This window comes from Megachile rotundata, chromosome 11 (assembly GCF_050947335.1).
Source record: "Megachile rotundata isolate GNS110a chromosome 11, iyMegRotu1, whole genome shotgun sequence".
NCBI classification, from domain to species: domain Eukaryota; kingdom Metazoa; phylum Arthropoda; class Insecta; order Hymenoptera; family Megachilidae; genus Megachile; species Megachile rotundata.
Window position 1 is genome coordinate 10,724,944 of NC_134993.1, and position 21,401 is coordinate 10,746,344.

The following is a 21,401-nucleotide window of genomic DNA, read 5'->3' on the forward strand; positions in this document are numbered from 1 at the left end:
TGTTTGTAACATTCGTATTTCTTTATTGTTTCCATTTACTTCTGCATAACTTGACAAATATATCATCTATTTTATGTACAATATTACGAGAAAAATAACGATTTTGCTCTGTTAAGGCTATTAAAATAGAGTACTTTTTTATCTTTAATCGTTATGATCGACATACATCTAGGTACAAAAAGAAATCCTACAACTTAGATAAACTCTTACTAATTAATTGATTTATTGTAATTAGAGAGAACGATCAAATCGAATATAAATCAAAGTAAAATATAATAAAATTTGCTAATATTTATCTACCAATTAATTCACTAATTTGAGTGAATGAGATTAATCAAACGCATAATTTGTCTACATTTTCTTAATCGAGAAAAACATACATTTTATACCAATTCATCTAAAACAGTGAACATTGTACTGGCTAACACATTTCCGTTTAAACATTTCTAAAATTCCTACTTCAATAGCGGTCAAAATTCGTTTAAATATTTTTACTAAAAAATTGTAAACAAAATGATAAAAAACTTTATTTGTGCAGCAGAACTATATCGTAAAAAAGATATTGTATTGTCAGTTTCTTCGTCATTGATGACATTCAATTTGAATTCATAACCTAATTACATAATTATCCCAAAGTAAACTGACACAATATTTAACTTGAAATGCCATCGTTTCGTTAATTAACGTAAAAATAAATGTTGGTAAAATTATAATCAATATTTAACAACACCTCCATCGATACTTTAGTCTTGTTTTAACATGTTTGTACTATTTGCACAAGCTGTATCCTAAATCGCATAAAATATATAAAGGATTCAACGCACAGCATAAATGTGGTTTCAAACGCGTACAGTACATTAACCTTCTAAAAATAGATTATTGTTCCGATGAACTAGTATTTCCATTCAATTGACGTGACATTTGATCGATTAATTCTTTAGGAATTTTTCAAAAATATTGACATGTACGAGGGTCAATCAGTAAATTAGTCATTGTTTTAAAAGAGATATGTGATTGTTTCTATATGAATAAAATGTAAGTCAAAGTTATTTCAAAATCTAGAACCCATCTCACTAACAGTGATTAGATTTTAAAATAACCTTGACTATATTAAGACATGTGAACATTCAAGGTTTAGAAAACACCCAAAGTAACTTATTTCACAATTCACATTTTAGAATTTATAGACACCTTGTATGTAAATATACAGTGTGTCAAATTAGATATGTGCAATAGAATTTTGATGTTTGATCATATTTAAAATAGTAACTTATTATCTGACCCTCGTATATCGCAGAACATACAAGATCCACTAAGAACATTTTTCTACAATAATTCTCATTAATATTCAGACACTAGTATTCTATCACTATTCAGTATATTTGCACATAAACATATTTTTTTATCATAAAACATTCTTCTTAGCGTAACACAAATTTTAACTGTTTAAGCTAATTGCAACAAATAATTATATGTTATATTGATATAAGTGTCTAAATATTAATAAGAGTCACTGTGTATTTTTAGCAAGAAGAGTATACTTTGCATCACCAATTTAAAAGAAATTTTGAGTGCTCATAGAATTCATCTTGCTGTTTATGAATATATTTATCCTAATACTTTACCCTCTTGGAGATATTAATCACTGAAGTTTCAGTTACTTTAAATGTAAATAAATTAAAAATATTTCAGTAATATTGTAGCATAGAAACATAACTGAATTATGAACATAAGTGAATAATGCTGCAGGTCCAAAATGTCTTTGCTTACAAATATATGTTTATAGACAGACATAACCTATACAAATGTACATAATGTACATAGCACATGGTAGCTATACTTTTATTGTACACAATATTAGAATGTAATGAACAATATTATGTCATTTACAATGAACCTGGATCAACTCCATCCTTTAAGAGAATTTGATTTATTACATTTTTTAAGTACATGCAGCTCATACAATTAAAAGGTATAGTAACTCAAATTCCCTTAACAGAGTTGCTTCATTTTCACCACAAACATCTCAAATAACACTGTACATTACTTTTGTTATGTAATACACATTATGTACATCTGCATATTCTAAGTAAAAATTTGCAAGTGAAAATGCTTTGTAACTTGTAAAAACCTGACATTCAAAACATGTTTCTTGACGTTTGAATATGAAGCTAATTTAAAAAAATGTGCTGGCAAGACCCTGCACTCCAGTGTAAAATTCTTTTGTATATCCACTTCGTTAAATTCAATTTAGCTACATCTAAGGTAACTTATATCTCGAAAAATACTACATATCGAACAGTACATAAACGGGACAAATTCTATGAGTACAGCCTCACATAAAATGTATACTCTCCTTGTAAACAATCTAATTCGGATAAAATTGAACACGAAGCTTGTTTCGTGGCTTTCAAGCCATGTCGCTGGCATTAGCTTCGATGTCCGATTGAAACTACCGATCGTGTTCCTAACGTTTGTTAGCGAGCTAAAAGGTGAGGAACATCGACGACTGCGGCGTCCTTTGACAAAATCTGACAGGTGACTGGTTCTCGTTGTGAAGCAGCGGCACGCTCTCCGAATGTTTATAATAATCAGAACACTTGATCTCTCGATGATGATGGCACACCATGTCCTGATGAGATCCACGGCATCGGGATTGATGGCTGTGCACGTCTCGATGCGTCATCTTCCAGCTGGATTGCTCGTGCGAGTGGCACGAGTGTTTGAGAGTCGTCACCAAGCGCGGGGACAGAAAGTCGATGCTCGAGTACCCTGCGAAGCGCAGTAGAAACGATATTATAATCTTCTAACATGATGGAAGAAGTCGCTATTAACGCGAGTTATCAAATGTTTGCTAAGTATAGTGCTCATTACAGAAGATGTGAGGGTGAGATGTACATGTATTGCTTATAAGTTCTAGGACATGAGCTGACTTTTCTAGTTTTGGAGTAGTATGTGTTTAGAATGTCAGAAGTATTAAAACACTTTCAACTTTGACAATATCCTAATTACATGCTTCTGCTTTTACATCAACTATCAAATTTTGTATCATTCAGCTGTATAATTTTTCTGAACTTTGTATGATTCTAATAAATGTCCTAAGACCTAGTAGTGTGCGTGAAGTATTAGTAGAAGATATACCTTTACCTTGTCATTAAAAAAGACAATAGAAAGTTAATATTTCTACTGAAAATGTTAAAAGTCAAGAAATTTCCACATAAAAAAATTAATTTGTTGTACACATTAAATGATACAGTTACACAAAATAGATGTACAAACTTCACTGAGTATACAATTATTTATCATACATATTTTTATAGAAACAAGAAACAACTTCATAGAATCTAATTTTAGCAAGAGTCCTTAATAGTAATTGATCTCAAATTAAAAATTGGTTTAAAGATGACCTTATAGCCTAAGTTCGCAATGAGAATACATAACTGTAATTTTCAATGTACACATGATACTCCAATTACAATTTAAAGACGTATAATGACAAATTAGCTGCAGTGGAAAGTAAACACTGACTATGAATTCATATGAACAATGAAGGACAATTTACTTTAGAGTCAAGCAATGATTGAAGTATTAACTCTGGACTCAATAAGTAATTAATTACAAGGCTGAAGATTATTCGAAAAGCAAAGAAGTGCATTGTTCAAATTGCACTGGTTTATTAGTGTTAGAGAACAGAAACATTCCATCGACATCACAAAGACAAAAAATAGAAAACAAGTTAATGAAGTTAAATTTAATTTACTTTCATGTGTGAAGTCATTTATAAATATTAAAAATTAATATCTTCTCAGTGTATAAAACAATGATAATTATATGCAATTACTAGTTACAATATTTCAAGTTCAACATTAATTTTCTCAATTTTGTTGAGAATTGATGTAACATAATACTTTTGTACAAAGAATATGAAGTTGATCTTGTATAAAAAATATCAAGTTGATGAAACATAACCTTCATATCTCTTCTACAAGTCTACATAGAAGAAATCTACCTTCAATTTTTTCCACAAAATCAGATAACTTTTGTGTAAAATTTTATGTTAAATATTTAAATGAATGTAAACTAGACACCCTATACATTACATCTTGAGCATAAATTTTCGTATAAATAGTTCTAAAAGCACTTTTAGCACATGGTAATATGAAGGTAAACCTTGAACGTACATAAAAAAACCTAATAATGTGTTGAATTTATGTAACACTCGTGTTACGCCATGATATCAAGGGTTAATATCGGTAAAAGCATGCGTATCCCAGCAAGCAAAGCAGTGCTAAAAAAAAGAAGAGAAATGAAAAATACAGGCAATAAAAAGGTGTTGAGTATGCAGATATAATTTCTCGAAATATTGAATTTATTTTACCAAAGTGCTCTGTCACTCCCTTCGACAGCGGACGGATTCGTGTTTATATTTTATGTGTACAACTTTCCGTGGAAAGTTTCATTCCGCCTTCGTGAATAGAGTTTACAAACCGACACGCACGTGTTTTCGATACCACATGGAGAAACAAACTCTGTTAGTTAGATGTGAATGATGCACAAATACCTGTTTACCGACCATTCTGACAGGCAGCTTTATCCTCCGAGATCCCTCGAACGGAGCTTTGGTCGTCTTCCTTGACGAACTTTATTAGGAACATCGTTAGGGCGCCTACTATTGGCGGGATGCCGGCCAAAAAGAAGGGCAGGTCGTAGGTTCCTGTAAACATAGAAGAAAAACTGTTAAGAGCTTACAGTTTTTGTTTGGCAAATTTTTGGAGGGTTAGACATTTTAGAGATTTTGAATTTTGGGGATTTTGGAATTTTTTAGAAATTTGGAATTTTAGGGATTTGAAAATATGGGGAATTAAAGTTAGTAAGATTTGGAATTTGAGAGGTTATGGAATTTTGGTGATTTGAAATTTTAGAAATTTGGAATTGTGTAAATTTGGAATTTTGGAGATTTTTAATTACTAGTAATCAGTTGAACAAAAATTAATTTTGAGATGAAATTACCTGTGTGATCATACAGAAGACCAGCAATCGGTGGGCCCACGGTTAGAGGTACAGAACACATTCCCAACAGAAAACCGATAGCTTGGGTTGCGCCTTCCCGACCGCAAATATCAAATGCAATGGGTCCCAAAAGAGAAATGAAACAACCATCGAATAGTCCCATAGCCAAGGAAATTAGTAATAACACAAGGAACGAGGGTGTAACGGGAAGAAGCATCGTAAGAACACCGATACTAAGAAAAGATATCTAAAAGGACAAAAATTAAAACGTTGTTAAAAAACAATATACAAATCTGAGTATTCATTAAATAAATAATAATAATATTGTTTGATTTGTATTTTAGAACAAAATAATAAGACTGTGGTAAACATATGCTGAATGCACACATGTTTTCATATTATACATTTTTAGTTCTGATAAAGTTTTAAGAGTTAAAATGTAAAATTAAGATTTGTGCCAACTTGTATAATTACATGAAGCATATTTTGAAAACAGAAAGCATGAGAAAATATTATTTTTCTATTTTAAAGTCTTGAAGTGGCAGAAGTTATGATGGTATACCAATATGGCCGCCATTGGGCTACCAATATGGCGGCCATTAGGCAACCAAAATGGCCGCCATCTTACTAACTTCTTAACATTCTGTAACTTTTACTTCACAATACAATAATAAAAATGATACAAATATGAATTTAAATTACTTCAACTAACATTATTTCTTGTTAAAAATATTTGTTGAATACTTTACTGAACAGAAAGTCCAAAAATTTGATATTATTGAAATAATACAAGATTATGGACTATTGAAGCTTGAATTTGATCAAAGTTATATAAATATTTTAATAATGCTAATAGAAATTGATGTTTAACTGTTATAACCAATAAATTAATTTATAATTTATGGAGTAAGTGGTCTGAATAAGGATTACTTTTAATTCCATTGAACTATTAACTAAATTTGAACACCAGATCTATGAAACTAGCAATGTAGTGACACAATTCATTACATAACTTCTGATAAAACAATCTTGAGATAGTTCTCAAATTACTGACCCAAGAAATCATTACTAAAAAAGTAAAATAAACACGTCTCTGCAAAATCTCTGAAGATGTAAACTTGCATGTTCAAGATAACGTTAACGACAACAAACATAAGCATCTTCATTTCATAAATAATAGTTTCACTAGTGTGTCTCTAGCACGTTATACTTCAATCCATATTTAGACCGCTCCTCCAACAAAACATACGAAAATAAAATCTTGCCTGTTGCAACAATATTCTGTTCACTCTCGGTAAATCGGCGATATATCCAAAGACCAATCGACCGATACCGGAAGTGATACCGATGCACATGATTGGTAGTTTCCCATCGGCGTCTTTGAACACCGTCTCAACGAATTTTCCTATGTGAACGTACGGCACGAAATACCTGAAAGGAACATTCACATTGACACGAGAAGCCATGTTACTTTATACCGCGCTCGCTTTAGACGCTTTCGCCGCGGTTGTTTCTTTCACGACGGCTTGAATTACACGGCTTGTAACTTGACTGTTGTCGAGAAACAAGTTCACTTTCGCAACAGTGCTTACTGAGACTTGTTGTCACCTATTGTGGCGGATGAAATCGCTTTAGGTGACGAGGTGGTTTCCACGATAATGAGTGGTTGCTTATTAGAGCAGATGATTGAATGCCATATAAAATACCAACCCAAACAATGCTAGGGGAATGGAACTAGCCCACACCACGTATCGCTTCTTCCTCCAAATGGAGACGTTAATCACTTGCTTGAGGCAGCTCTGGAAACTCGTTTTGGACTTTAGTTCATCTCGGGACACAGAATTGACTGAAAACATAGTTAAAATATTCAAATAATGATAGTTATAAATATTTGTCAAAACAAAATAGTTGAGTTTAATTATTATATGAAAATCAGTGAACAATTATTGAAAATTTACTAAAACCTTCTAACAAAACTTAATTACCAAATTAAAGAACTGTAAAGAAGTAATAAGAGAAGCGATGGCAGACTTACGAGGGATGGGTTTGAACAGTATAGCGCAGGCCATAACGATGGTGGTGAGCATGGCCAAAAATCTGAGTGTTCCTTCGAGACCAAAGCGACGAAGTATGATTTCCATGAGGTATGGCATAAGGGTGGTGAATATGGAGCTCCCGGCAGTAACGATTCCGTTCACCAAGCCCAGATATCTTTTAAAATAATGGCCCAAGATGGCTAGACTCGGTGTGTAGGCGAGACTCGCACCAAGCCCGTACATAACTCCGTAGGTCAAATAGAGCAATGACACCTGAAGCACAGCGATTCTAGAAATAACTCGAGTCGGTTACAATAACGCGATTAACCACAAAATATGAAGAACAACCACAAAATGTCACTAACGATATTTCTCAAGATTACCATTTCTTATATTAAGATTTGGAATACAAGTAGCAAGACGATTGGATCTAGATCCAAGTTCCTATCAACACAGTAATACATCGTTTATAGTTCCTGTCGTTGAATCGTCCAATATAACTTACTTTTAAATGTTTCACTTCTTCAAGCTTACAACTTTCGAGTACAGTCACGTTATTTTAGTATAATTATTACGAACGAGTATAACCGCCAGACTGTAGATTACTGACCCTCCTCGAGTCCCAGTTTCATACGCTTTGACTGTAAAAATGGGAGTAGTTCCAACGGAATTTTAGGTTCAGATTAGTAAGTGCATCAGATGCATAAGTGTCTGGAAAATAGGTTCAGAGCCGCACATGGGCCTGACCCAGATTGCCCAAAAACGGGGTCGGGATACAGAAATATTGGAATATTTGCGTTCAGGAATTTGGACGCAAAGGGAAGTGATCTGGTCTGTAAGTGGCCGAGGGTTGATAAGGATAAGTGCAAGCAGTCGGTGAAGGAATGGTCGACACTCCGAACACTTTGTATACGTTCAAATCAATAGGTTCTTTGCTCGCAGCAGCAACAACACCCAACGAGTCGTTAAATTCTATCGAGTAGTTTTAGTTTATTATTCGCATCTGGTTGCCGGGACCCTTGATCTTAGTAGAGTCCTTCATTCGCAGTTTCCTATTCATGTTGCTTGGTTTATTACTTGACGGTCACTTTTTGGGGACGTACTCGAATTTCCATTCGAACACGATGTTCACTTCGGATATAATCGTTTGGAACCACGTTAAAAATACATGGAAAGCACATATCGGTTGCGCAATTATTCAATCTATAGTCCACTTATAAATGTTAGGACTTCGAACGATATGAAATTCAGTCGAAGTTTAATCGTCGCTAATGTTGCTGCGACGCACATATATGTGATTTTGTGACTTTTGTTTGATGGATTTTATTCCGAAGGACGTACAGGATAAGTGTATCTAATGTGAAAGTCTCAAGTATTTTCTACCATTTTTCTATGTTTTCAAATTGTTACATTTTGAATTTTTCCCCTTAGAAATTTGAGTTGAGGACAATTTAGTATTTCTGGATCTTAAAATTTTCAAGTTATCAAATTTCAATATTTATAATTTTAATCTATAAATTTTTAGATCTTTGTGTTTATGGATTATGAAGTATAAATCCCTACGTTTGAAAATTTGATAATAATATAAATACCATAAACCTTGTATTATCAATATAAAAATAAAAATAATAATAGAAATAAAAATTATAATATGCACCTCTTCTGATGACACACCTGGTGCGTCATAACCATCACCTATCAAATTTAATTTTTGTCAATCTCCATTATTTTTCAATTACAATACAAGATATATTTCAGAATAATATCTGTCAAAAGTAATTCTCAACTTCGCTTAAATCGATCATTAATATAACATTTAATATTCAAGATTTAATGGAAATTCGTAAATTTGCATTTAATTACAATTCGATTGATCTTCTCGATGATTCCTATTAAAATTATTTAACATAAGCTGTATAAATATTACAAATGCACTTAATTAATTCTGTAATAAGTTTTAATTAAACTTCGTTTGTAGAATTTATTACAATATCAAATGTGTAACTTCGAATTTCGCGTTTGAAAATTTACACAGCATGTTAACATACATCAGATGTGACCAAATACAGAAATAAAATCTATTAAGAAGGAAGTATACTTCATTGTTTTTTACTAACGATAACAATTTTAATAACAGCGCGTTAAAAATGTATTCGCGTTCAATTATTAAAAAGGAAAAATGTTGATTCAAGAAATAAATTACAGTTATTGAAAAAATAATATTAATTAAGAATATATGAAAAAGTTAATATTAGTCAAGAAGAATAAAAAGTAATTTTCAAAGCATTGATAAAAAATTAAATTACCTCGCTAGAAAATATTGATGAGAGGAGCATTCCACTAGACGCGAGAGCACCACCCAAGAATGTGGTCATCTGAATACCAATTTTATCAGTGAGGATACCAGAAATTGGCGATAAAAAGAACGTTGTACCGATCGTTAAGGATCCCACCAAAGCTGAAACAAAAATACATACAACTTGTTTAAATAAATTATAATTATTCTTAGCTTAAATTAACTTTCAAGTTAATCTCCAAATTTCCAAATTCTGCAATTTACAAGTCCCTAAATTTCCCAAATCTCTAAATTTCATAATTTTTTTATAATTAATCAGTAGAAATATGCCACTTTGCAAATTAGTGAAATAAAAAAATTAACAATAGTCAAGAAACTAAATTTCGCGAAAGACAAAAATTCATATAACAGAAAAAAATGTGGTGAAATGCGCGAAAGAATCGAAGATGAATATTTTCATTTCCAGCGATGTACAGAATACAGTTTGAGTAATGGAACGTTCGCATATGAGAAGATATTCTGATATTGAAATATCCGACAAAAAATTCGGATACTGATAGAAATTCTACTGTATCATGTGCTCCCAACGCAGAGTTTTCTTTGATCTTGATATTACTTATCAACTTCTACATAAATAAAATAATACGACTTTCGATGAAAAAAATGTATAGATATATTCCTATTTATAGTACTTATTTAATAAAAAAAAATTATTATCTTTTATGGTACCTATTTAGTAATTGTTTATATTCTTTTATATGCAATAAAAAAAAAATAATTATTTATAACCAAGTACATCACTACAAACATATTTTGTATAATAAGTACAATAATTTTAATATGTACTTTAATATGTGCAATATGAGTACTGTACACATACTGTATACAGTATATGTTAGGTTAGGTAAATACAATAAATCTCACTAAACTAGATTAGGTTATATTAGGTGAATCCAATAAATTACTTTGTATTAAATTATATCAATTAAATCTAATAAACCTTGTAACAGTTCAACTAAAACACAATAAATCTTACTAGATCAGTTTAAACCAAGTAAATTTAATAAATCATACTCAATTAGGTTAAGCTAGGTAAATTCACTAAATCTTACTAAATTGTTGAGGTTAGGTTAAGTAAATCCTACAAATATTTGACTTTACAAGCTCCTGTTCCTCACAGTAAAGCAGCTAACATATCCACAAATAACAGAAAGCAACGTACTCAGAGATAAATAATTATTTCTAACGACCGTTTAATTAAGTCAAAACGAAAGTTAAACGATATCAAGTAAGAGAACTCGTAGAAACATCATATTGAGTACAACAACGCAGAATCATCTTAGAACGTCGTTCAGAGTTCGTTTATTGTTTAGCAAAGACCTAGTTCTACTTTGAAGAGTAACTACCCCTAGATTAATATTATTTGACCCTCGTTACTATTAATACCCATGTAATTGTCTATTAATTTAGATCCAGGTTGTGCAGGGCATTGACTCCACGGATGATTAGGCTGATCGATCGATTTAATTGATACGCCACCCGACTAATTATTCCACGGTACATTTAACAATCATTATGTCTTAAGAAACATCAATGCGCAAAATTCATCTTTGTAACGTAAGAGAATTTAGGTCACCTGCAAATTAATGACAGAAATTGTGTTACATTGGAGAAGCTTGTTTAAATATTAGAAGATATTGTGTATTAAATGATATACTCCAGTAGGGTTAGCTGACTCAGGTCACAAATATGTTTGAATTTCCCGCCAACTCCGCGCTGCAAATTACGAAATTTCTGTATTCATAAATTCTACTATATCCGAAGTTTCAAATTGTCAAATCTTCAAATTTTAAGTTAGTAAAATCTTAAATTAAACTTGCTTACAATATTATTGACATTTCGAATATTATACAATATTCGCATTTATTTTATAACAGCAAAATGAACTGCAAACTAGTTTCCTTTAAATTTTTAATGCAATAAATTATTTTATTAAATTCAAGTTCACCATAAATTTGGTTTTATATTGGTTAAAATAAAAATGAGAAAACTTGCGAGACGATTTGAGTGAATGAAATCGCACAAATAGCAGTTTGATTTGCAGAGAACATATATGATAATTCATTATCGAAAAAAGAACTAATAGATATTAAAAATTGACAGATAAGGCGGTTCACTGACTGCATTACGAATACGTAAAATAATCGTTTGCTTATTTACTCTTGTGAACCTGAAAAAGATGAAAGATTTACTGAAATGTCACTCTCGAATTTTTGCGTTCCTTTCGCTACAGGATATCGGTAAAAATATCTAACCTAACTTACTAAGTTAATATAACTTGTTTTATATCATTTAAGTTCTTAAACGCAATCAATCGTTCGTCCTTAGCTTCCATGATGCCTTTTATACATACATTCAAACTATTACAGCTTCACACACGCTCACAATCAGACATTCATATAAAAATATTTGAAATAGTCCGTCCGCCATTTTATACTCCTCCTGAAACAGCCTATACACTGTAAAACATAAGAACGCGTGTTTATCATTTTCGGTCTAGCATAAGAAAAACATTTAAATACGCTGTCTAGTATATACAAATGATTAATAGTATAAAAAACATTAGACAATGATAATTTTGTCTCCGACGACCTCGAGAGAAAGATTCTCGTATCGTGACTTATCTTCTTCTAGTACACTTATGATGAACTGTAGTACAAGCAAGAAGGATAAGATAGTAAGGAAAAACAAAATTAAAATAAAGAGAATTTCAGAATTTAGAGATTCAGAACTTCCAGTTTTTGAAAATTTGTAGGTTAACTTAGAGATACAGTAATTATAAAATTTTTCAATTTAAAAAGATTTAAAAATGTAGGAAGATTAGGTTTAAAAAAAATTCATGATATTTGTACAAATACATTTTTACAAATAATGATGCACATTCCAGAAAAGGATGCGTAGTACCTGAGGGATCCTGTTCAAGATTAAAGAATAACGAATAAAGAATAACTACTCTTGAGTCTCTTGAAAATAATATTCTTAATATTCTGTCATGCATTTGTAGTTAACTCTGTAACTATCATTCGTACAGAAAAACTCCTCCTGTATAAATAAATACCTGCACACATTTAAAAAACAATTGATACGTCGATAGAATGCTACATATGAAGTATTGGAATGTACTGAAACCGGTAACAATGGTATCAACATAACAGTAACAATTCATATTAAAAGAAAACTTGTACCAACCTCCTAACAAAAAAACAAAAATATTCCCGTGCAAAAGGTTAGAAAGCAAAGGAACTTGAACTTACCCGCTTTAGAGGACGCCGCAGTTTCCCCAGACTCTAGTAATCTTTTCTGCAGCTCCAGATAAATCAACGAGTAGGTGTTGATGACGCTGAAAAGTACCCCATTAATCACGAAACTGCCAATCATAATCATCCACGCTCTGAGTCCGCCATCTGGCGGGACGATCACGTTGCGATCGTCAGCTTCCGGGTCCTTTCTGGACGTTCGATCCTCGTCCTCCCTCTTCGATTTTACGATCGATACATCGACTTTAACCGACGAGTTCTTTCGATCGGATTCCAGCAAAGGATTGTCCTCAGTGCCCGAACTCGAATTTTCCTCCGCCCGGCGAACATCCTGCGTGTCCTCGTTCAAAGGACGCTGATCAGTAATCTCGTTCGATGCATTAGACACGCCATCTGGATTTCTTTTCGATTCTGCATTCTCTGCGTTCGTCATCCTTCTGGATCGGACCGAATGCAACTAACGGATGTTCGTGATCTGCAAACGAAACGGAAAAATAGAAAAGAGGTTTAGTTAAAGCTTCTTTACTGACAGTTTTTTGGGTAAACGGATCGACGTTAATCCCTCGATTTGTTTGCCTCTCGAAATGCAAACGCTGGGCGAACTGGAAGGATAATTGTGAAGTAATTGGATTATGGGGGAGGTTAATCTGCGAGGGATGACACTTAATTAAATATTTGTAATAGTAACTTTACAAATGTTTGTAATAGAAACTTCTCGAAGTATAAATAAATTACAGTGTATTATACAAATATATATTGAACAAATAATGCAACTGTACGTATTCGATATTCGATAGTTCGATATATATTTCGAACACGATAATCGAAGTAATTCGGTCGTCCATGTGCAAAATGATTCGAAACAATGTAAAACGAAAAATGTAAACAATTATTAGTACAATAATTATTAATTTAGAGGGAGTATGTAACAGTAATTAATTTAATAAACATTTTTTATTTTCGTTGCATTATTGAACTATTCGAACATGTTTTGAATAAATGTAAATATTTTACAGGAAGTAAACGGTGCACCTACTGACAATTGTACCATTAGAAAGGTATATACATAGTTAAACAATTCGCACGCCTTATCACGTGCTGATAAATGTGCATGTAGTGTGCACGTATGCATATGCACATGTGTGTGTACATGCTATGAACACGACGACAAGAGCCACTATATCAAAAGCAGTGGCGTAGCTAACGACATATTAGGTTGCTGCATAAATTCTACCTGTTAGAGTATGCCAATTTACAAATTTGATATTCGAAAATAACTTGTATGCTACACATGATATATTACTATTTCAAAGCTTCTTTCTTTTTAAATTTTCAAACTTATCATTGCAATAAAATTTTATTATTTTTTTGGACATGTTTTACTTTACAAATTTTCAAAGTTATTAATTTTGAAATTAAACAATTTTTAGGATCACAAATTTTTAAATTTAGAAATTTACAAAGTTTCAAATCAAATCAAATTTTATATAAATTTTTCAAATTTTTAAATTTAGGAATACAGATAGTTTTAATGACGGATTTTGATTTTTTTAGGTTCACTTGAGGCATAATCAATTTTATATGTGATATGGCCGTGAATTGTCAATAAAATAAATATGAAAGATTGATGTATGTGCATGGATACAAGAATAAGATGAAGTCATTCTTTCCTTAAGTAGTATAGAACTTGATATCGAGAGATGTAAGGAACCTGATAAATGTAAGAATAATATGAAATTTCATCCACTGATGGCGTTTAAATATCACTGGTACCGTTATCAATACCGTTTGATTTTGATCGTATCATTAACCGTGAACATATCAACTACATATGTCTCGAAAAATTAATATATACAATTAATGTGATACTAAACAATTATAATACTAATTTGATGATATAATACTTTTAGAAAGGAAATTTAATATTGTGAATATTGTTCAGGAAGAATTTGATCTCTGAAAAATATTCTAATTAAAATTTCAAGAATTCCTAATTTAAAAACTGACTAATTAATTAATTAGAAAAATTACTAATTAAAATTTCAAGTTATTTCTGATTATTATTTTTCGAACATTGTTCGTAAAAGAGTTTTAAAAATTAATAATTCATGAGATATTTTACATTTTTTCTTATGATACATAAAATTTAAATATTTGAAAAATGACAGTGTCAAATACGTTATTAACAATATATCATTGCAACCATGACCAATCTTAAATTGAGATATTATAAATACTTCCGAGATTCTGTGTACGTAATTAAAGGAATATTTGTACTTATCGAGTTCAATTTTTTCCGTACCGATGACGTATACGACGACCTTAAAATTTCTTTCTATGCAATAATTATTTTGCATATTTTACCCTTACTCTTTCGGACATTCAGTAATTACGTTTATCGAAAATGCCGAAATGCATTTTATACGATTTTATAAACCTGAACTTGCAAGAGTTTCACATTTTTAAATTGCTATATTTGGTAATTTGAAAAATTGAAAATTGGAAACTTGAAACTTGAAAGTTGGAAAATCTGAAAATTGAATATTGAAATTTTGGGAGTTGCAAATTTCGGGAATTGAAAATTTGTAGAATTGAAATTTGGGGAATTGAAAATATCGTAAACTGAAAATTTGAGAATTGAAAATTTGGGAACTGAAATTTTGAGAATTGAAAGAGGGTGGAATTGAAATTTGGAGAATTGAAAGAGGAAAGAATTAAAATTTGGAGAACTAAAATTAGGAGAATTGAAAGAGGGAGGAATTGAAATTAGGAGAATTGAAAATTAGAGAACTGAAATTCCAAGAATTGGAAATTTGGGAATTGAAATTTGGAGAATTGAAATTAGTACAATTGAAAATTTGAGAAATGTAATTTGAAGAATTGAAAATTTGAGAATTGAATTTTTGAGACTTGAAAATTTCGAGAATTGAAATTTGGAAAATTGAAACTTTCGAGAATTGAATTTGTGAGACCTGAAATTTCAAGAATTGAAAATTTGAGAATTGAATTTTCTAGAATTAAAAATTTCGAGAATTGAAATTTGGAAAATTGAAAATTTGAGAATTGAATTTGCGAGACTTGAAATTTCAAGAATTGAAAATTTGAGAATTGAATTTTCTAGAACTAAAAATTCCGAGAATTGAAATTTCAATTCTCGGACACCTTATAATTAATAAACTATGACCTAATTTCTCTCCACATAATTAATTTAGATTACCCGAAATTTAATTTCTCCGAAATGTAACTAATGATGAAACCGCAATATCACATTACAAACCTGCATATTACAAATTAAAAACCTGCAAACGTAACATTTTTACGCATCAACGTTGAAAACGTTGCAAATTTTGAACGCAACACCAGCGAGTAGACGCATCGTGGTAACGAAGTGTCAAAGCAACTTCTAACTAGTAAGAAGAACATTAAACGGTCGAGACTTGCTTGTATTTGTATTCTAATTTGTAATGATTAAAAGTGATGTACGTACGTCTGTTTAATTCTAAACGTAGGGGACGAACACCTTTATGTTTGCATTCAAGCGGAAAGGTTCATTGACTTCGCCTTTTTGTCAATTTATATTATATTTTAAACGAACAGTTTTACTATTGTGATTGTTCCCGAGTATCTTCCTCGAACCGCCAAATTGAAAATAAAAAAGTTTATTATAACCGTATTTTGTTAAAAAAATAAAATTTATTTATTTAATAATTTTGCAAATTCATATTTTGATATAATCAAAATTGTAAGATAAATATTTTTAATAATTTTCATAACTATAAAAATTGTTTAATAAACAATTTATTTAATATAATTAAAGGATTTTATAAAAATAGTAAAATTATTTAAAAGTTGTTGAAGTAAATTTAATGAGAAATGTTAAATAAATATTTTATGGACAAAGAATATGATTCTGCCATTATTGTGAAGTCGTAATTGATTAATGAGTTTAAATTAATAAGGCGCAGCATTGCTATTGGTTTGAATGAAAAGGAGGAAAATGAATCGATTAAAGTTGAACGAATCGTTCTAATTAAAGGGAATCACTGTCCAAAAGAAACAATTAGTGGCAACTGTTGTTCAGAAATGAAATAATGATTGCATGTAAAGAAACGGCTGATATTCTCCGAAGTTGTTTCAAGATTGCAGCAATTTCAGCTTCCCTAAATTCTGTACTAAATTGCAATTCTCAACTTCCGGTGCCATTTTGTGTATTAAATAATTAAGGGATGAATTTCAGGCAATTAATTCAATATCCAATGTGTGTTATTTTTGGATGAATGTAAACTTCTTTGTTTTCTTCTTATCCTAATTTTAAATTTTATTGTTAAGAATTTTTTAAATTTGAAAATTTTCAGATTTGGAAATTTTGAGGTTATGAGATTTGAAGATTTTTTAATTTTTAAATATAAAAATATAAAAATTTGAAAACTAAAAATTAATATTTGTTAATATTAAAAAAATTCTGAATCAGTATAAATGTCTGAAATAAAACTTCAAATAAAAAAACTTGAAAATTTGCAAGCTGAAAAAAAATTAAAAACTTGAAAATAAATTTTTAAACTCCTCCCATAACCTAACAAAGTCACAATGATGTCAATTGCATAAAATGGCATGCTGAATGTTATAAAAATATAAATTTGTTTTATCAACAATTTACGTATGTTCTTTACTGAAAATCATCGAATCGGTTTCCTTTAACCTTGACACTAATCTGCATTCAAATTGAATGGCTCAAGCTCACAAAGTACCTATATATATTAATCTTGACTCTTGTGTCGATTAACCACCGATTAACCTTTTCACACGTTGCGCATAGAGTATCATTGATAACAAATTCTATCTCTACGGAAGAGGAAGCTTTTTGACGGTATTCAGAACAACAAAGTTATTTTTATTTTCTTCAAACTTGAATTTTTATAATAGAATATTGTTAATTAAAAATTCAAGTCTTTCAATTTTACCTTAATTTGTCATTTTTTGTCTTTAAATAATAAATTAAAAAAAAAATAAAGTTTGTATTGAAAATAAAATTTGAAAACTATGTCAATTTTTTAATTAAACATTTGATAGTGATATTACATTTAATAGCTTGGATTTTTCTTTTCTTTTTTAATACAGAAATGTAGGAATTTGAAAAGTTAAAAATTTATAAATAGAAAAAATTGTCTACCTTATCTAGTGCCTTCAAAATTAAAAATTTTCATTAATTAAATAATTTATGTCATTTAAATAATTTTCCCTTAAACAATGGACTGAGTAATAATTGGACTAATTTACAGTATTTTTAACAATTTACTATTTAATATCCAAATGTTATTGCTTATTGAATGTATAATTTATTAAATAATAAATGAACAATAATTCATTTAGTTCTAAAGAGATTCACTTTGGGACACGTGTGTAGTAACTTTCATCCAATAATTAGCACCACTTTAAAGGAGTTATTACTCTCTGCCACATCATCGCACACCTAAATTGCTCGTAACTTGATATTATTAAATTTATACAAAAGTTTGATCTCATCTATCCAACGCCCTGATATAAATATCTCCACTTCAAATAAATTCCCCGAATTTGTCGAAAAATTATTTTTTAGGAGATGAAAATCTTTTTATAAAAAAGGACATAAATCTTTTGAAAATATTTTGGTCTAAATGGCTAAATTCATAGATTCCTAAATTCATAAATTTCTATTGTCTTTCTATTAAATTTCTTTACATTAAATCAAATGTGCAGAAATCTTAATATATAACCTCAAAATTTACAGCTTATACCAAAAAGTAAACAACATAAAATGCAATAATCCTTAAGTGAAGTATTTGGTACAAAAAACATGTAAAATATCAATTCTGAGAAAAGATATACTGTCTCTTCGGAATCCACATATATTAGAGCTTCAAAAGATACGTGCCTGAATGACTTAAAGTATACAAAACAGAAATTACGACTTCCATGGGAAGTCGTCACATAAATACATGTAACGCTGATAACACACGTGTTGATACGTGCTTTGGCAACGTTGTTGCAAGTATTAAAAACAGTAGCATCGACGGTATTCTACACATGCATTCATTGATCGCCATAGAAATAATCAAAAAGGCAACAATCGAACAATGCAATTCATTTGTTATTAAAATCACACGTCGCACCACATTCGATATCTTGGTTCATTCTACTCTAATAACTCCTTTACCAATCCACCCAGTTTTAATCTCTGTCAACAGTACCGGCTTTGCGTCACGTGGCGACCATTGAACGATACACGAGAATGATTCATCGCCGAAAAGTGCTTCGAGTTCATGGCTGAAGGTCAAGTTCCTATTCCAGAACGTATTCCAGAGTGCAATTTTTAAGCGGGGCGAGATAAGGGAAAATTCACCACTGTCGGACAAGGAACGAGGAAAAAAACCGGCAACCGAGAATTTGAAAATGGTGTCGAGTTACCAGTTTTCGTACGTTACTCTTCGCGAAGATATCGTGAGTCTCGCGCGTCCCGTAGTCGGTTGTCTTCTTCACCGACAAACACTGATCCCTCCACTGATCCGAACGACGACAGAGTCGAGCATAAACTAAACTGGCTGCGTTATTCGCCAGCAAATGAGAGGTCGAAAGTTCCGCGTTTAGAAGAGGACTATAATGCGCCCAACGAGACACCGAGCGAGCAAACGTGAAAGCGACGGACGAAGAGGACACATGCGAGTTCGACATGCATCACTTGAACGAATCTTACTGCCTACTGACAGAAGAGCTGGCTATTATTCGAATAAAACTTTCATCGAAGAATAACGAGCAAATACGCAGAAGACAGATGGAACGCTTTTTCGTTCCTTTGTTATGTATATTTTATTACTTGCATAATGATCCTTCAATTTGATCAACATTTGCAAATAGTATATTTAAATATCCTCCTTACATAATTATCCTATTGAAGGAGAGACTTAATCACAAAGGTATGAAAACCGCAGCCTTCTAAATCTGGATGTTCTAAATTAAATCAATAATAATAACAAAGAAACGATGTACTTTGTAGGTAAAACATGTATGAAGAATAACAAAGAACAGAATTTAAAAGAGAGGAAATATTCGGCTTGAAGAACAGTATTATTAGAAAGAAAGAGTAAATAATGATTTTAGAGTATTGGATTAAAAATTTAATAATGCGAGCATGAATTAATATGTACGTCGCCATGTTGGTTACCGGCGATATTACGAATTTATTTCGATTAAATAATTAAGATTAAGAAAAGGAAGCAGTAAGATAGTTCTAAATACTCGTAAAATTGTACTAATTATAAATTTAAGAATTATATTAAGAGACTGAGCTTTAATAGACTCGGTAATACATTTTATCTCGTGTCTTACCATATACGAGTGAATCTACTGTGATTAATTATATACATGTGCAGTTGCAGAAAAATTTATGAATTTTTTGTAGAAAGATGAAATGTTGAAATTTCTCAATTTTGTTATTTTGAGACATGGATTTTAAAATGCATAAAACAGGGAATCTGAACTTAAATGGGCCTGTTAAATAATTAGTAACAAAAAAGGATATAAATTATTTATTAAGATAGTTATAAATGAAAAACATACAAATTTATAAACTGTAACTTAAAACTGATAAATAAACAAAATATATTTGATATATGACGTGTATTCTATAATTTACAATAACTTTACAATCACTTTAAAATTGAAACATACACTTTTTACACTTATAACTAGTTTATATTATTTGTATTATTAAAATCCATTTAAATTGGAACAAAATATTCCAATTTAAACATTTATAAATTATTTACTTACACCATCAAAGTACATAATTTTTTTTTAACTTTAATTATCATTACTTATAAATTACCATAAAGCATACAAACATTTATGTTACTGTAAACAACATAAATACACTTTATCTTCCATATATATATGATAGTAACATATTTTTAGACTAAAATTGATGCTACAATGCTGTCCTAACATATAAATTTTTTATGAATTCACATTATTTATTTCTTATACCTTTTTTGATTTTATTACTATGTTCAAACAAAATTATTTTCTCTTTTCTGTTAAACTTACTGTGTGTTAACGTGGCCTTTTTTGTCAAATCTCATGCAATATGGTTAAAGGGTGACATCACAACAGATTCATTTAAACCAAAAATTTTGTTTGTTTTACTAATTTAATTACATGGACAATCACTTACAACTAACATAACAAACCACATTTATTAAAATCACATCACTCATTCATACTATTATTGTCAAATATACTTTATTCTTTAACGATTTCATTGGAGTATTATACAATCTAACAATTGCAGAAACTTATTATGTAAACAATCAGTTAACTGATCACACATTTCGATGAATTTCCTAATGAGAAATTATTAATACATAAAATTAATTTCACTAATCACATATATAATTAATTGTACAATACAATAAAGATGATAAACCAAATAATAAAACAAAACATCTAATCAATAATATAACATGCACAGTCTAACCTTATACTTGGTAATATTGTTATCTCACAGCACAAGTTTTGAGGTAGATCTTGGTAATTAATTTTCCACAATAAAAATATTGCATTTTATTTACGCGAATTATTTCCAACTGTGTTTAAGTAATAACAAATTAATGTACTACACGTGCGAAACATTACATACTTTAAAAATTGTTCTATCTAGAAAGTTTTAATAAAAATTCCTGCCAACAGTTTAGTGCGTAAAAGTTATAC

General features: G+C 30.5%; 1 protein-coding gene and 1 long non-coding RNA gene across 11 annotated transcripts; one reads left to right on the forward strand and one right to left on the reverse strand.

Annotated features, from left to right (window-relative positions):
• On the reverse strand, window positions 1–21,392 carry kar (monocarboxylate transporter 10-like protein kar). Of its 8 annotated transcripts, none has more exons than XM_076537578.1 (10): window positions 21,169–21,392; window positions 12,657–13,134; window positions 9,353–9,504; window positions 7,046–7,319; window positions 6,721–6,856; window positions 6,276–6,441; window positions 5,011–5,257; window positions 4,574–4,714; window positions 4,379–4,465; window positions 2,632–2,772 (listed from the first exon to the last, which is right to left on the reverse strand). In XM_076537578.1, exons 2-9 carry the CDS (start codon window positions 13,090–13,092, stop codon window positions 4,422–4,424), a joined length of 1,596 nt encoding a protein of 531 aa, XP_076393693.1. In that variant the 5' UTR covers window positions 13,093–13,134; window positions 21,169–21,392; the 3' UTR covers window positions 2,632–2,772; window positions 4,379–4,421. The 8 variants fall into 8 exon arrangements, with proteins under 8 accessions (XP_012135298.2, XP_012135297.2, XP_003700995.2 ...); XM_076537580.1 differs by lacking the exon at window positions 2,632–2,772 and adding an exon at window positions 4,182–4,288; XM_012279908.2 differs by lacking the exon at window positions 4,379–4,465 and having other exon boundaries at window positions 1–2,772.
• LOC105661831 (uncharacterized) lies at window positions 13,134–20,304 on the forward strand. 3 transcript variants are annotated; one of them, XR_001095068.2, is made up of 4 exons: window positions 13,134–13,580; window positions 13,676–13,901; window positions 14,214–14,379; window positions 18,884–20,304. It is a non-coding gene; the product is annotated as an uncharacterized LOC105661831 (long non-coding RNA). The 3 variants fall into 3 exon arrangements; XR_013040001.1 differs by lacking the exons at window positions 13,134–13,580; window positions 13,676–13,901; window positions 14,214–14,379 and adding an exon at window positions 16,324–17,526; XR_013040002.1 differs by lacking the exons at window positions 13,134–13,580; window positions 13,676–13,901; window positions 14,214–14,379 and adding an exon at window positions 17,946–18,140.
• Window positions 21,393–21,401: the final 9 nt, after the last annotated feature.

Coding starts and splice junctions, on each gene's coding strand:
- kar (XM_012279908.2), bottom strand. CDS start 13,092: ATGACGAACGCAGAGAATGCAGAATCGAAAAGAAATCCAGATGGCGTG. Junction 4,715..5,010: donor TCTTCTGTATGATCACACAG/GTAATTTCATCT, acceptor CTATGTTTACAG/GAACCTACGACCTGCCCTTC. Junction 2,773..4,573: donor TAAAGCTGCCTGTCAGAATG/GTCGGTAAACAG, acceptor TGCGCTTCGCAG/GGTACTCGAGCATCGACTTT.